The 17,427-nt window shown below is 41.8% G+C and overlaps 1 protein-coding gene and 1 long non-coding RNA gene across 4 annotated transcripts in view; one reads left to right on the top strand and one right to left on the bottom strand.

Moving 5' to 3' along the window:
- LOC132342118 (uncharacterized) overlaps positions 1–17,427 on the top strand; it is a 212,478-nt gene that overhangs the window by 22,056 nt on the left and 172,995 nt on the right. The gene's annotated exons all lie outside the window — the stretch shown is intronic.
- CASR (calcium sensing receptor) overlaps positions 1–17,427 on the bottom strand; it is an 89,395-nt gene that overhangs the window by 9,291 nt on the left and 62,677 nt on the right. For all 3 annotated transcript variants that reach the window (XM_010801164.4, NM_174002.3, XM_005201385.5), the window contains exons 4-5: positions 15,330–16,214; positions 1,664–1,894 (exon numbers count right to left, since the gene is read on the bottom strand). In XM_010801164.4, coding sequence (XP_010799466.2) covers positions 1,664–1,894; positions 15,330–16,214 — 1,116 coding nt within the window. The remainder of the gene's footprint in view (positions 1–1,663; positions 1,895–15,329; positions 16,215–17,427) is intronic.

The following is a 17,427-nucleotide window of genomic DNA, read 5'->3' as shown; positions in this document are numbered from 1 at the left end:
CGATTCATAGGGTTGCAAAGAGTCAGACACGACTGAGCGACTGATCTGATCTGATGAACACTGTAATGTTTGCTGTTATTATGTGCTTGTAAATTCACTGCAAATTCTACTGGATCACGATATGTATTTCATACACTGCTGGTCCAACTTTGTTGACATTTTATTTAGGATGTGACCACATCTATGTTTATAGATTGGCCTATAATTGCTTTTTCTTGTACTGTTATTGCCTGTTTTTGATATTAAGATTATATTGGCCTTTTAAAATGAGTTTAGTAGCTTTCCTTCTTGGCTTCTGTTAGGCTGTGAGTGGCAAAAACCTCAAAATAACAAAATAACAATGGTTCAATCTACACCAATTAGAGACAACTGTGTGCATCAATGGAGGTAAAAGATAACCTGGATGAGTCAACAACAGCAGGGGACAGATAATAAATAACACAGCTGATCAATTTAGACTGTAGTCAATTGATACTTGTGATAATTTAGACAAGAGTATATTTAATGGACAGAGGAACATACCCTCTGGAATCCCCAAAGCTCTATTTGAAAAAGGGTCATGACATGTTTATAATTGAGAATTCATTCTCTGAGATAGAAACTATTAAGACTTGCATACTGTGGATGAGATTTGCTATCTATAGGAGAACTTCTTATAGGTAACTTATCCTTTAAATTGAGAAACAGTGAAATTGTAGTATCTCATCAGAAACCCATCAACCTATGAAGCATTTGGTAAAAAGATGAAGTTGAATTTTTGGTCATGTCATAAAAAGTGGTCCAGGATACCCAAAGGTGATAATAGAAAGTGTTAGTCCCTCAGTTGTGTCTGAATCTTTGTGACCCCATAGACTATAGCTCACCAGCCTCCTCTGTCCATGGGATTTTCCAGGCAAGAATACTGGAGTAGGCTGCCATTTCCTACTCCAATAATAGAAAGGCAAATGCAAAGAGAAATGTAGCAGTTCTCATCCAGGCTTTTTGGAAGAGTTAGAGAGGATGCCCGGTCCAGGGTTTGTTCCTACAGAGGATCTGGGTCCTTAGAATATACTGTATTCTAGGACACAATTATTGTAGAATGGTTATTATTTCAGCCTATCATGTATCTTTTCCTTAAGTGCATATTCACTGGGAGTAATGTGCCTCTGGTTATTAATCAGGCTTCTAGATGAAGTGATACCTCATGGAAGGAGGCCATGATCACAGTCACAAGCATCCTCCTATTTGCTACAGGTCTCCCATAGAAGGAGAATAAATTGTCCTTTTGATTTATAGGCCAGTCCTAAGCTATTTTGGGTAACAGGGAGCTACCTCTGTATGAATTGTCCATGCCCTGTCTTGAGTGATGCTTGTGTTTGCTTAAATATTTTGCTCTGGTTGGGGAAAGTTTTAGCCAAAGAAACTATTATTAGCCATGGAGTCAGATTTGTAAAGAATAAAATTGTTTCAATACAATAAGCATGGGGCTCTGGTTCTGAAAATTCTCTTTAGGACTCTAAACACTCATGGATTTCACAGGGAATCCTGACAACGCAGTTAGTGAATTGATGGAAGTGGACTCGTGATTCTGCAACTCCAGTGGCAAAACCCAAGGCCCTCCCAAAGCCCAGCACAGTTTCTTCCCGTGGTGGAGGCATCTAGCATCCTGATGGACAGCACATACCTCCCTTGAGAATCCACTCCACAGAATTTTTTCATCATTGATGAAGAGTCTCTCTCCTTTCTTGGCATAGACATTGTAATATCCAACTTCCTTAAACACTATGGAGCCGTCCTCTGGGGAGAGGTGCCAGTTGATGATGGAATAGTTCCCTGCCAGGTCTCCACATTCATCGAAAGTTACTTGCTCCCCCATATTGCTGGTAAAATTTAGGTGCCGCAGGTGTTTCAGGACCTAAAGAACAGAGATGAATACTCTTAACACAAACCACAAGGCTGCCACATACGGTTATGTAGGTTGCACAAGGACAGTAAGCTATCTTGTTTACAAAGTGCAAGGGACATGACTTGAGGAAGAGGCACCTTTTTGTAATTTATACTAAGGTACTTAGATGTGTTAGTGGCAGCCTTGGTAAGCCATGAGCTTTATTTGGTATGCGAATTGTGTCAGATGGTCCAAAAAGTTGTTTGGGTTTTTCATAAGATGTGACGGAAAAACCCCAATGAATTTTTTGGTCAACCCAACAACTGGGGTAGGAAACATTTTCTTGAAGTCAGAAAAGGAAAAGGAATACATCTTGCCATGGAACTGGCCAAATCAAGGCTTTTACAGGTGCAGCATCATCTGGTGGTGCCCAGGAGGGAAAGGGTTGTAAGCCAGAGCCATCCCTGGTGTCTTCTGAGATGGGCTTTGGAAAGAGTAAGTACTCTTACACTCTGCACCATCTTTCTCTAAGCTACTGCTTCTGTGGAAGTGTCCTGCTGCCAAAGTTCACAGAGAGAAGGGTGGAAGGAAGAAGGAAAGAAGGCTATGAGCGGAGCTTTGGCCATCACTGCTATAATCATGGCCAGTTATGGGGTGTTATGAGTCACAAAGCCCTTGTACAAAAAATTAATGATAATAATCACCAAACCTTACTAGTCATTTTATTACCTTTGAGGCACAATGCTGAATGCTTTATATTTGTTATCTAATCTTCACAACAAATAGTACTATTAACCCTCATTTTGGGACTTCCCCAGTGGCTCAGTGGTAAAGAATCTGCCTGCAAAGCAGGAGACACTGGTTCAATCCCTGGGTGGGGAATATCCCCTGGAGGAGGAAATGGCAACCCATGCCAGTATTCTTGCCTGGGAAATCCCAGGGACAGAGGAGCCTGGGGGGTGGTGGGGAGGGCTACAGTCCATAGGGTTGCAATGAGTCAGACACGACTGAGCATGCATACACTCCCATTTTACTGATGGAGAAACCGAGGAAACAGGAAGTAGCTAGGCCCGAGTACACAGCTAAGAAGTGCTGCCAAGCCTGCACTTGTATTGGCTCTGCTCCACTGCATCGTTAGGCTCCTGCCTCTGCTTCTTGTGCACCCCTGACTTGGGTCAAGAGGAAGCAGTGGGCACTCAGCAGCTTATCTTTCATGTGGGAACTGCCCAGGGCCAGGAGGTCACTGAGGCACCGAGAGAGAGTGATACATACACACAGTCCAGACGGGAGAGTAGGGGTGCTCACTTAACACTGTGCCTCGTGACTACAGGGCTTTCTCACTCTCTGGCTCTGAGTGCGTTTCCTCACCAGCAGGATGAGAGGGCTGGGCCCTAGAGACTGCAGGAATCTCCAAGTTCTAGTTTGAACTTCTCTCTGTTCTATGCTGTGGTGGCCCTAGGAATACATTAGAAGTACCTCTCCCATTTAGCATAACTTTTAAGGTACATGAAAAACCAGCATCCAATCTGACACCAAGAAAATCTGGGCCCTATTATCCACGTGTGTGATGAAGGAAGGGCAGCTTTCATCTTCTACTCCACTCTAGAGATGATACAGCTTTTAAAAAAAAACAATTTATATCTGTATTTGACTGTATTTTAAAGCCAACATCTATTGTAAGGAAAATTAAATAAAGAAAAGGAGCCACCTGAACTTGCTCATAAACAGCCCTGGGGTGAGTGTGGGGACCGAGAATGTGGCTGGCCACATGTGCATAGAGACACAGCACCTGGGCGCCTCAGTCACCTGCTGTCTGTGTGGTGACCCCTTTAGTGCTCTCATTGCTGCCCTGGTGGAAGTTGGCTGCTCTGGTTTTTGTCCCAGGCTTGTGGGGGATGGGGATCCCTCACTCCTTACTGCCTGGTTCATTTGCTTTGCAACCAGAGCTGCTGAGTTATCCTCAAAAAATAAATAAATAAATAAAAGATGGAGAATGAATCCTACTAAGGATGTTCTCCCAAACCTTCCTCAATGATCACCAATCTTACATTTTCCCTTCATTTTTACTGAGCCCTTAAAGTAGTCCTCAGAGAGATGGTGCCACAGACATGCTTCTTTCCTATATTAGGTATCTCCAACTCTCCTCCCTTGGCCCCCTTGCTCTCAGGATGACTTGTACACAGTGAGGGTACATCCTTTTGTTTCTACTCAGATGTCCTGACACATCTCCTTCTCTCCGAGGAACATGCATTCCTTCTGCTCTATAAGACTGACCCCTCATGCAGCACTCAGAACCTCATTCTTCCCACCTACTCTGGAACTTTTCTGACATGACCAGCCCACCCTTCTCCATTCTATAACTATGCCTCTCCTACTTCCTAGTGGGGATCGTCCATGGTTTAGACGAAACGTGCTTCAAACTTCTCTAGGTACCTTCCAAAGCCTTTCATACTTTGGTCCCATGTATCTACCACTACCTGTCAGTGCAAATGTTTTATCCTTGTCATATCCTTTCCACATGTCATGCTAACTCTGTCTTTGCCCTGATCTGCATAAAAGGTAAGAAGAGTGACGAGAGAGGGGACTACTTCTTATTTACACTTCCTTTCTGCCAGGCATTGTACTAATGCTTTGCACACATCATCTCATCTGACCCTCATAACACATCTATGGATAGGGACTATTAATATCTTCATTTTATAGATGAGGAAACTGAGGCATGGAGAGGTCAAGAAACTCATTGAAGTCATAAGCTAGAAAGTTCTCCAGCTGTGATTTAAACTTGTGCTTTTCTGCTACACTCTCTAGACACCAGTATGAATTGTTGACAGCATGGATGGCAAGTATTTGTCAGAAATATTTCCTCATTAAATATATTTTTTAAAAACATCATTCTTGTTTGAAGAATACTTTAAAAGGCATATGCAACAGTAAAGATAGATTATTTAGCATACATTTTCTTTTGCCTATGCAAGTTTCAATTCCTTGGTTCTTATTTTCCAGACAATTAGCTCCTCCTCTACTTTTCTCAGTCTACAGCTTCTCTGCAAGAAACTCTCTGGGCAACAGTGGGTGAATTGGAAGGGGAACTGGAATAAGATCATTTCACAATTAAATGGTCATCTTCCACGTTAATCAGACTGGACAGAAAAGTGACTCAAAGATCATCACTGTCTATAATTATTCTGTATTGTTGTTGGCATAGGCTAGTGATTTCTAGCATATCCTACCTTAAAAGAAAAGGGAACCAATCAAAATCATTAAAAAAATTTTGATTAAAAAACTCATTGTAGGGGCTTCGCTGGTGGTCCAATGGCTAAGACTCTGTGCTCCCAATATTAAAAACTAAGTTATATGTCAATTAAAAACCCATTGTAAATTCAAGGTTATATTTTTATACTGTTAGAATCAATCAACAAACAAATATTTATAGAATATCTACTGTGTGATTTGAATTGGACTGTGGTAGTACAGGATGTCGGAGAAGGCAATGGCATCCCACTCCAGTACTCTTGCCTGGAAAATCCCATGGACTGAGGAGACTGGTGGGCTGCAGTCCATGGGGTAGCTAAGAGTCGGACATGACTGAGAGACTTCACTTTCACTTTTCACTTTCATGCCTTGGAGAGGGAAATGGCAACCCACTCCAGTGTTCTTGCCTGGAGAATCCCAGGGATGGGGGAGCCTGGTGGGCTGCCGTCTCTGGGGTCGCACAGAGCTGGACACGACTGAAGCGACTTAGCAGCCTCAGCAGCAGCAGTACAGGATGTAGTAATAAAGTCCTCAAGGAGTTTACATATGGATTAGAGTGATAAGATATAAGACATATTAGATGATAGAGCCAATAGTGCAAGATAAAATACAGTTAATGCCTAACTTATGGGAATCAACTCTGAGCACAGAGGAATTCAGGGGAGATGGACATTAAAAGGGGCTTAATGCAGGCTTGAGGCATGGGAGAAATTTGGGGTGGTAAAGGACAAAGGAAAGGAAGGTGTTAAAGACAGTGGGCACAACATGGGCAAACAAAGTATTATGGGGGCAGTGAAGAGACCAACTTCTCAAAATCTGTCTAAGTGTTAGAGAACAAGAGGAAATAAAGTTGACAGGCAAAGGGCAGTCAAGGCAAAGAGACTAGATTTCATATCAAGAGGCATAGGATCAGGTAATAACAAGTGTTGATATGAATGAAGAGAAATTAGAATCTTCCATACACTACTGGTGGGGATGTAAAACGAAGCGGCTACTTTTGAAAATAGTCTGGCACTTTCTCAAAAAGTTAAGCATAGAGTTTCCATACAACCCAGCAATTCCACTCTTACGTATATACCCAATAAAAATGAAAACATAATTCCACGCAATAACCATACGTGAATGTTCATAACAGCAACATTCATAATAACTAAAAAGTGGAAACAGCCTAATGCCGACCAATTAGATGAATGGGTAAATAAAATACAAGCAGATACTATTCAGCCATAAAAATAAAGTACTGATAGATGCTACAACATGGATGAATCTCGAAAACATGCTAAGTGAAAGAAGCCAGTTGCAAAAGACCACATATTTTGTGACTTCACTTATATGAATGTCCAGAAATGTCCAAATATACAGATACAGAAAGTGAATTTGTGGTAATTTAAGAATGGGGGGAATGAGGTGAGAGGGAGTGATAGCTAAAAGGTACACTGCTGCTGCTAAGTCGCTTCAGTCGTGTCCAACTCTGTGCGACCCCAGAGAGGGCAGCCCACCAGGCTCCCCCATCCCTGGGATTCTCCAGGCAAGAACACTGGAGTGGGTTGCCATTTCCTGCTCCAATGCATGAAAGTGAAAAGTGGAAAGTGAAGTCGATCAATCGTGTCCGACTCCTAGCGACCCCATGGGCTTCAGTCTACCAGGCTTCTCTGTCCATGGGATTTTCCAGGCAAGAGTACTGGAGTGGGCTGCCATTGCCTTCCCCAAAAGGTGTGAGGTTTATTTTTTTTTTAACTTTTTACTTTATATCACAGTATAGTCGATTAACAGCATTGTGATAGTTTAATGTGTATGGCAAAGTGATTCAGTTATACAAAGGAAATGGAAAATGAGATTTCTTTTTGATACAGTGAAATGTTCTAAAATTGATTGCAGTTATGTCTGCACAACTCAGTGAATATACTAAAAACTGCTGACTTGTACATTTTAATAGGTGAATTGTATGGTGTATGAATTATATCTCAATAAAATCTGTTTCAAAAAAGAAAGCAAGGAAAGAGATTTAAAATATACAAATATGACTTCGCTGGTGGAGCTGACATTCAGCAGCAGGTAGAGACCTTCATACCAAGATGACCTCCAGGATACTTGGTGCTGAGAGTTTACTAAGGAGAGCTGGTAACTCTAGCCTCAGACGGGACAAGAGATAAAGATGGGCAGAGGTAAGACTTAGTGCAAACATCTTATCCAGAAAAGAAAGCACCCTGGGACCTTTGTGGCTGGAAATTTATTTTGTTGTTGTTGTTGTTTGGTTGCTAGGTTGTGTCCAGCTTTTTACAACTCCATGGACTATAGCCTGCCAGCTTCCTTTGTCCATGGAATTTTCCAGGCAAGAATACTAGAGTGGGTCGCCATTTCCTACTCCAAGGAATCTTCCTGACCCCAGCATAATAGAATAGATATTAAATCAATACTGCTGGGTTTGTCAAATGGTGCCCCAAATGAGGTTTTCACTGACCTGAGGATAGATGAGAAAAATAAGGCCAATGTGATATTAAAGAGTAAATAGGCAGGAGGACCATAAAAATTAGGTTTTTTTAATAAGACTTTTACGGTTGGAACTTAAAACTATATATTAAAAAGCAAAATATTTAAAATTATACTGTGGGATTAAGGGCTAACACAATTTCTCCTTTTGAGGTATAAATGTAACCTAAGTTCTTGTTTCTGATTTAAAAAGATAAACAAACCTTCTGAAAGTGAAAGTGAAGTCGCTCAGTCGTGTCCAATTCTTTTCGACCCCATGGACTGTAGCCTACCACACTCCTCTTCTGTGGTCTTTTTAGAAAATTGCAGTTAAATATTATATTTTGCATGTTATGTTCTTGGTTATAGGCAAATTTAATTCTCAGTAACCGTTAAAAAATGGAGTAAACTGACTATAAAACCCCTACCACTTTCTTGAGGAAAAAGAAAGTTGGAATCACCATAGAGTAATAATGTTGGAGTGAAAGCTGGGAGTTGCCGGAAGAGAAGGGTAAGTCCCAGACCACAGCTGTTCCATATAAGAATGATGAAGGGATCAATCAACACCTAAAATGCAGGACAGAAGTCTCTTAATATAGTGAGTGCCAGAATTATTCACTTGTCTGCAATAAAGTAATTCACAGTAATTACATAATGCATGATCCTTTATTTTTTAATAAAAAGGCCAAATATATTAAAAAGTAGTTCATTATGCATAGGCAGTGTCTTAAGCACTGCATGCATATTGACTAATGTCATCTCATAACAAACTCGTAAGTTTCAGATAGAGGCTTCTATTTCTCAGGTGAGGAAAATGAGGCACAGGCACATTAAGTGACTACTCAAGGCCATGAAGCTGTTAGGTAGCAAATGGGATTTAAATCCAGTTAGTCTGGTGCTTGCACAGAATCAGACACGACTGAAGTGACTTAGCATGCATGCCTGCATTGGAGAAAGAAGTGGCAACCCACTCCAGTATTCTTACCTGGAGAATCCCAGGGACAGAGGAGCCTGGTGGGCTGCCATCTATGGGGTCACACAGAGTCGGACATGACTGAAGTGACTTAGCAGCAGCAGCAGTCTGGTGCTAGAGTCCGAACTCTCCGACATTACAATATATACTACCTATATAAGGGTGCTGTGTGCTGTGCTAAGTCGCTCAGTTGTGTCTGACTCTTTGTGACACCATGGACTGTAGCTCACCAGGCTCCTCTGTCCTTGGAATTCTCCAGGCAAGATTACTGGAGTAGGCTGCCATGCCCTCCTCACCTATAGAGGTATAGGAGTCAGATTAAATCGCCTAGCTATTAGGTTGTCTATCTCTAGCTACAACAGTGTGACTAATGTGAAATTTAGGTTGAGAAGATGGACATATTTTAAAATGGGATAGTAGAGACATGTATAATGCTGGTGGAGACACAAGAGGCAGTAACTGGAAGTGTTCCAAACTGAACGGCATTCAAATCTCCGTGCATGACCTGCCCTCCCTTGGAGACTTTCTGTTGTTTCCCCTATTTAATCAGCTTTATTGACATATAGTTTACGTAGGATAAAATGCACCCATTTTAAGTGTAGAGTTCTGAGTCTTGGTGAATATGTATGCCTGTGTAACTACCACTACTGTCACCCCAGAAGGCTTTCCTGATGTTCCTTTCAAGTCAACCTTCACCCCATTTGCAGCCCTGGGTCACTGCTGATTTGTTTTTTTTCTATCATTAGAGATAGAATATCATATAAATTGCACAAACAGTTTGTACTCTCTTTTTTTCAATATGGATTTTTTTCATGATGTTTTTGTTATTCATCTGTGTTGTTATATTTGCCTTTGCATTTGACATTTCCTTCAAGGAATAGATCCTTTCCATACATCGTACTGTGCTGTGCTTAGTCGCTCAGTCATGTCTGACTCTTTTCGACGCTATGGATGGTAGCCTGCCAGGCTCCGCCGCTGTCCATGCGGATTCTCCAGGCAAGAATACTTGAGTGGGTTGCCATGCCCTCCTCCAGAGGATCTTCCCAACCCAGGGATCAAACCAGGGTCTTCTGCATTGCAGGCGTATTCTTTACCATCTGAGCCACCAGGGAAGCCCTCCATACATCTTATCCATCCTTAAAGGTCCATTCAGATATCATTTACTTTCTCCTCACTTCAGATATCCTGACTTGCACAGTACTGTAGTGTTTCATCCTCATAGCAGGTATATAAGTAAGATAACATAAGTGTTGCATTTTTGTAGTCAAAACTTGCACCTTGTCCATTAATAATCAATTATCAGTTTATTAAGTCATGTCTTCAAGTCATCTCTTTAGGCATCTTTAATATTTCTTCTGGTATATTGACTTGCAAGTTAGGTACTCAAGCACCTGATTTTCTGGATCATATCAATAGCTTTTGTATCAGCAGAGGGAGAGATGGAAACCATTTCACCCTTAAACGCAATGATAGGGAATCTTTACTGTCAATTCTTTTTATTTTATTTTTTTTAAGTCTTCTGGTGTGGGCCATGTTTAAAGTCTTAACTGAATTTGTTACAATATGACTTCTGTTTTTTTCATGTTTTGGTTTTTTGGCCAAGAGGCATGTGGGATCTTAGTTCCCTGACCAGGGATTGAACTCACACCCTGTGCCCTGGAAGGCAAAGTCTCAACCACTGGACCACCAGGGAAGTCCCTGATAGGGAATCTTTAAAGTGATAATCACTGACCCACAAAAAGGCAAATAAGTTAAAAAATAATTTAGATATTTCCCCCAGAGAAAACACTCTTCTTTTAGAATTTTATTTTATTTTTTAATTTTTATTTTCTTTTTGGCCAAGCCATGCAGCTTGTGGGATTTTAGTTCTCTGACCAAGGATTGAACCCTAGCCCTCAGCAGTGAAAGTGTGGAGTCCTAACCACGGAACTGTTGGGGAATCCCCACACAGACACACTTTTTTTTTTTTTGAGAATTTTAAAAGAAGGAACTAATAGTTCCATTAAAAAATGAAATACAAATTTTACTTGAGATTATAATTCTGTGTAATATGCTTCTAAATTATTTTATCTGGGGAGAAATATGAGAAAGAGGGCTTCCCTGATGGCTTAGCAGGTAAAGAATCTGCCTGCAATGCAGGAGACACAGGAGATATAGGTTCAATCCTTGGGTTGGAAGAAAAAGAAAAAAAAAAACTGAAGGAAAGACTTAAACATAGAAGATAATATATAGACAGAAACTGACAGAGTCAAAAAGAAAACTAAATGCCAAGAAAGGCATCCTAGAAGAAGGACCATGCATCACTTATTATGTATTATTATGTATCGTCTATTGTGTGTATTATCATGCATTATCTAGTATGTGGTAATATTTCCATCTTGTGGCCTTTTGGGGTATTTCCTCTTAAGGATTTTAAAGTCAAATTATTGTTCATTATAAGCATAAATGGGAATCACCTCTTGGTATGTACTCTAAAGTTCAATTGAATTAAGCCAAAGACTAGAAACTAGACTTTCCAGCATGTACATATGACATAACTTCTTAGCACAGAGGGAAAATGGGATGGACTGCATGAAGCCCTCTGTTCACAAAAACGAGGGACAGCTCACATAGAGAAGAAGAATCTATTGCTTCATGGCCACTTCCTGTGCTGAATGTAAGGAAATCCAGGAACAATTCCTTTCTCTAACCTCAGTCATGTTTTCTTATTTCCCCTCTACTGCCTCTGGCTCTTACCTCAATTCATCCCCTCCCTCCCAGACCCCAGTGGTACCAGCAATTCCTAGAAAGATGAATTCCATTTGACTCTTGTTATCACCACCATTCTTTCATCATGCATACCTTTATTGGGGCTGTGTTACTCGGCTTATGGGATCTTATTTCCCCAACCAGGAATTGAACCCGGGCCCCCACAGTGAAAGTATCCACTCCTAACCACTGGACCACCAGGGAATTCCCATGCATGCCTATTTTTGACTAGTAAGTGGCTGGTATAAGGTGGGAGAAAGCAGGAACCGTGCCTTGTGCACAATCATCCTGAAAGAAGGAAGCAGGTGGTTCCTTACCTATTTATGTACATGATGTTCCATTCAAATTTGATTATTAAATCAAATTTAATATGCTCATTCAATCAGAGTTTAGACTGTCCTGGGAATGTGACCCAAGCTCATCCAATCAGCGTCTAGAATATCCTGGCCAGAGTCATTGATTCAAGGCTGGGTTGTTGGGTTGAATAATTGTCTGCAAAGGACTCTCTCTATGTTGTGTTGTCAGGTCAAATCAACTAGATTGCTATTCATTCATTCATTTTTTTCTACACATATTCAGGTGTCAGAGGTTCTAGACCCAGTGCTGAACAATACAGACATAGTTCCTGCTTTTATGAAGCTCAGAGAACAGCAGAGGAGTCAGAGGGAAGAGAAAGCTGAGGAGTTGTGAGAGGAGGCCTTGGGGGTGTCTGTGGAGGTCAGGAGGGAATTGTATGCTGGGTGCTGTTACCTGTTAGTGTTACTTTAAAGGCATATGACTTGACTGATAAATTTTATGGGGAGAAAAGATCAACAAAAGAAGAAAATTGTGATTGACCTTATTTAACTAGGGCTCCTCTTCCCTGGTGGCTCAGAGGTTAAAGCGTCTGCCTGCAATGCGGGAGACCTGGTTTCGATCCCTGGGTTGGGAAGATCCCCTGGAGAAGGAAATGGCAACCCACTCCAGTAGTCTTGCCTGGAGAATCCCATGAACGGAGGAGCCTGGTGGGCTACAGTTCACACGGTCGCAAAGAGTTGAACATGACTGAGCGACTTTACTTTCACTTATTTAACCAGAAGTTTTGTTGATAAGAATCTATTTTGGTCAATTGAGGAGCTGTAGAAGATTAAATTGGGTCTATATAAATGGTAAAAGTGAAGAAGAAAGAATGGTCAGAAAGTGTGTGTGTGTGTGGTGGTGGTGAGGGGTATAACTAGAATAGACTTCCAGAAGAAAGAGAATTTTGAAAAAAAGTTAAAAGTTCATGGTGGACAATGACAGAGGAGACAAATATTGACAGCTCTTCAGGTACAAGTACTATGCCCAAAACTAGTAAGTGCTTTGCGGGGAGGTATGAGGCAGATTGGCTTAGAAGAGAATTGAGAGAAGGTGGGGGTGGAATTCCAGGATTAGACTGTATAGATTGTACAGGTGATATGTTTCCATGCAGGTGTTAATAATGAGAGTGAATAATTGTTGGTCCATCTCCTGACAGACCGAGACATGGCGAAGATCTTAAATTGCAGAACGCCCACCCAACCACTGGGTTCCTGAGGCTTAAAGGAGACTTTACAGCAAGCACACAGGACACTTTGCCCAATGCCCACATGTTGCTCCTCCCCAGAGCACTGACCCTATTTTCCTGTCTCCTCTCCTGGATTGTACCAGACCTCATGTGAACCAGGAGGACATATACTTACCTGTCCTAGGGTCAGCTGAGGTGTCTGTGTAGTGGCTACTCTTTATTTTTGCCACTTAGCTTTTCTTTCCTCCTCCTTTTGCTAATAGCATTCTGATTGCCCTTTGGGGATCCAACTCCCCTCTTATGCTCAGTCTAAGTAGTTTGGGAGAACTCCATTCCTAACTTCATGAATGGACTTGTGATCTCAAGCTGTCTAACCAGTGTGGTTTCTAGGACTTTTCCAAGAAATCCTGGGAAGTAAGGGTAACCTAGCAGTAAGGATTTTATGAGCCTGAAGCTGCTGCAGAGGTGGAAAACTGCTAACCCCAAGGGATAAGGAACAAAGAGATGAAGAGAGAGTCTAGTTTTACTTGGAGTCTTTCTGAGATTTTCAGTATCGTGAGATATTAATAATGTTTATGGTTTTGTTTAAGCCAGTTGGTTTGAATTTTCCACTGCATGAAACTGAAAGTCGCACTCTTGACTATAGCTTGATTCTTTTTTTTTCTCATATGTCTGTTTCAGCCTTGAACATCCAGATTTGACTTCCTTGTCTGGGAAAAGCGTCATTTAACAGCAGACCTGTCAAACTACCCACTGGAAGCCTCTTTCCCCTTCAATCCCACCCTGGGATTTTTCTTTAGGGTTTTTTTTTTTTAACCCATAGGCTTCTCAGGAAGGAAAGGAAGAAGGAGAAGGAGACATGAAAGGGAAGAGAGAAAGACACTAGTATTTACTAAAAGATGGTCTATTCTTCTTTCTTGAAACTCCACTCCTTAATATCATGGTTTCTAAAGTCTTTTTTTTTTTTTTTAAGTGTGTTTTTTTTCAAGTGTGTTTTTATTTTTTATTTATTTTATTTTATTTATTTATTTTTTATCTAAAGTCTTTTTGATCTTTGACCTTCATTAGAGCTCCTTTTTCTTTGTCAGGCAGTGTGTGGGGTGCAATGTGAGGAAGGAAACGTTCAGTCCCTCATAACATTTAGCCAACAGTGATGTCTGAGTGAGACTTTTCATACACGAGGGCTGAGAACCTGTAGGTCCTCCTGGCTCATTCTACCAGCCTAGACAGTCACTCCTTATTCTATGAGAATTGCTAAAGTGACGGACATAGGATGTACACCCTTTGTTTCTTGGCAACTTTTCCCACGGGTTTGAGGTGGTTGGGTTCTGTATGTAAAGCTATTTTCATTATCAATTTTTACCCAGTTTATTGATTAATTTGAGGCATGTTGGACTCCTACTTAAAACAATCACCACCTGTTCAGAGTTTGAAAATTTACTAATTGCTTTCACATAGATCATCTCATTTCCTTTTCCAAAAAACTTGGGTGGAAAGTAGGCTGGGTATTACGGTCATTTTACAGATGAAGAGACTGACTTAGAGCGGTGTCTTTCCTGAGATGATGCAGACAGTAAAAGGGAGAACCATAGCTGAAGCTAGATGCTGAGTCATTCGACCCATATTCAGGGTTCCACACTCTCCCCTCACTACCCTCTCATCATGAACTCTGATAGTTTAGTCTATCAGAGGAAAATACAAAGAGAGCGTAAAACATGGTCTGACTGAAAAATCAAAGTACATATGCAAGACATGAATGGCTTCATGGGATATGTCAGGTCAGACTCTGATCTTCAGAAGCTCTATGAAATAAAAGAAGATTATGTCTCTCCTGTGTATAATTCAAAAATACAAAACAAGTCTAAAGAGTAGAGGTTCCACTGAAGTTTGGATTATTTTTTATGATAACTACTTCAGGGCTTCTTTTTGAAATATCCAGCATCTTTTTAAGAAGAGTTTTTTTTTTTTTTTTCTTCTGTGCCCTTGATTTACTTGTGTCCTAAGCTTAGTTGACTTTCTTGGGGTCCAACACATTATATTGTGAGTAATATAAAGGCAAAAGAGGTGGCTGAACATAGTGACACTAATTTTATGGTTTTATGCCCCTTAGCATATGGGATATAATAGGTACTCAAGAAATATTTGTTGTCTACAAGGGAACAATATCTTTAATTTAAGCACTATAAAGACACTCCGCCCAGTACTAAATCTGTCCTGGGATATTTAAAGATATTTAGGGACCATACTCCAGGTATTTTGAACCACTAGCCTAACAAATAGCTGAGCTCAAGGCTTGAAACAGAGAATCAAATTAAATTACTGTCAGTTTTCAGAAGTCAGTTGCCCAGATGTTTGAAAAGGATATTTGACTCCAAGGCTACATCTAGTGACCTCATTCAGGTATTGACTTTTTGAGGTAACCACTTTAATCTGTCTTGCTTGGATCAGTCCAACTCTGCTTATTACACAGTGAACTGCTATCTAAGAGAAGGAGGTACCTGCCAAGCTTCAACCTTCTTGATATCTGCGCAGGAACCGTTGGTGAAGAGCCCTCTCCCAGGTATGCAGGTGTATATATCTTGTAGGGCATGAGCAATGGAGTAGACGGCTAAGTAGACGTTGTAGGATATCCGTAAATGTGTATAATCCATGTAAGGAGTCTCGACACTGCTGATGTTCTCCTCCCCAGTGCACAGAGGTCGGAAGGCAGTGGGACTGTTGCTTAACCTGGCACCTCCTTCTTCGTGACCTCTCAGGAAGGTGTCCACCGGTAATGGGCCTTTAGCACCCTCTTGCAGGTGGCAGTTAAATGTTTCTTCCCAAAACTCCTTGGCAAAACCATTGTGGACAGACTTCCTGGGGTGGACTTTCTGCAGGAATTCCCGGAAGCCTGGGATCTGCCCAGCTTTCAAACCAAACCCAATGGTGCCTCCGACCACATGGAAATACTCGGGCATAGCAATCAGGGAAGAGCTGGCCCAGGCCTCGCTGGCCAGCCAGATCCTGCCTGTGATATTGCGCCGGACGATCTCTTTGATGAGGGGTTCCAGGTCTGGGCCGCTGGAGAAGACGACAATGACTTTGGCGGTGGAATTCTGGATCACCTCCACCACCTGCTGGATCTTTTCCTCATCAGAGTATTGGGAGATGAGCTCGCTGAAGTCGATGCAGATGTCCCTCTCCTCAGCTTCCTCTCGAAACTTCTCGATCCCTGGCCGGCCATAGTCATCGTCAGCTGCAATTGTGCCCACCCAGTTCCAGCGGAAGTACTCGATGATGTCAGCCATGGCCGTGGCCTGGTGTTCATCATTGGGTATGGTGCGGAGGAAGGACTTGAATTGATTCTTGTTGCTGAGGAGTCTGCTGGAGGAGGCATAGCTGACCTGGAGAGAATACAGATTGAATGAGTGAGGGAAGTGCCAGGTGGACCACAAGGTGGTGTGGAGGAGAATCTTTGAGCATTCACTGATCTAATACATCAGACATGCTGGCCATGCTGGCCACTGCAGACAGAATAAAAGCGTGAGGACAACCAGAATCTGTTCCTCTCCAGTGTGAGCACTCAAGCACCTGCCAGTCTATCAAGGAGCATTCTAATTTCTAGTAGGTGATCCTTCACATTGCTCCCTTCAAAATGGGTCTGGAACTTGCCAGGTAGTCTAGTGGTTGGGAATCCACCTGCCAATGCAGGGACAGGGGTTCGATCCTCGGCTAGGAAAGATTCCACGTGCCCTGCCTGGGGCAACTAAGCCCCTGAGCCACAACTACTGAACCCGGGCTCTAGAGTTCTTGAAGATGCAACTCCTGAAGCCTGCACACCCAAGAGCAAGTGTTCTGCAACAAGAGAAGCCACCATAATGAGAAAACCACGCACCACAACTGGAGAAAACCTGTGTGCAGGAACAAAAACCCACCATAGACAAAATAAATTTAAAAAAAAAAGGATCTGGCTATAAAGTCAACTCAGCAACCATAGGATCTGCTTATCCTGTATGCACTGTTCCATAATTTTTCCTTTCTCTGTGCTTCCTCATTGGTTACAATAGCTCCATGTACATATCTTCTGTCTGTGGGGTCCACACTCTCATTTGAATATTTTAGCTTCCCCTTTACTATAATGAAGACTTTGTCCGTGACTCACTTCTGGAAGGAGTCAGGTTCCCTTTGGATTATGAACCTAAGGCTCTTTAGAGGAGCCCCAGGGGTTTCCCTTTCTTATCTGCCTAGTTTCTCTCTTCTAGTCTCCAGCTATTCCCTCTCTTTCTTCCCCTATCTTCCCACCTACTCTACCCCTACAGTACTTTAGACAAAAGTACCCACAATTGCAGTCATTTCTAAGAAGTGCTTATCATTTAGGCTCAATTAGCCATTTAGGTTTATTAGGCTCAATTCCCCTTCATCACAATACCAATGAGGCGCATGACCAAATATAGTCAGAAAAACATCCTTTCCTGTCCTGGCTTCTCAGTGAGCTCAACCACCACTGAGAGCCCTTTCCTCTGCAGTTTCAGGTGGTGGTCGAGGCCGCTTGACAGACTTTTTAAAAAAAATATTTATTTATTTATTTGGCTGTACTGGCACACAGGATCTTCAGTC

Source organism: Bos taurus, chromosome 1, assembly GCF_002263795.3.
Source record: "Bos taurus isolate L1 Dominette 01449 registration number 42190680 breed Hereford chromosome 1, ARS-UCD2.0, whole genome shotgun sequence".
Lineage (NCBI taxonomy): Eukaryota > Metazoa > Chordata > Mammalia > Artiodactyla > Bovidae > Bos > Bos taurus.
The sequence above is the reverse complement of the archived record's forward strand: the minus strand, read 5'-3'. Positions and strand labels throughout refer to the sequence as shown.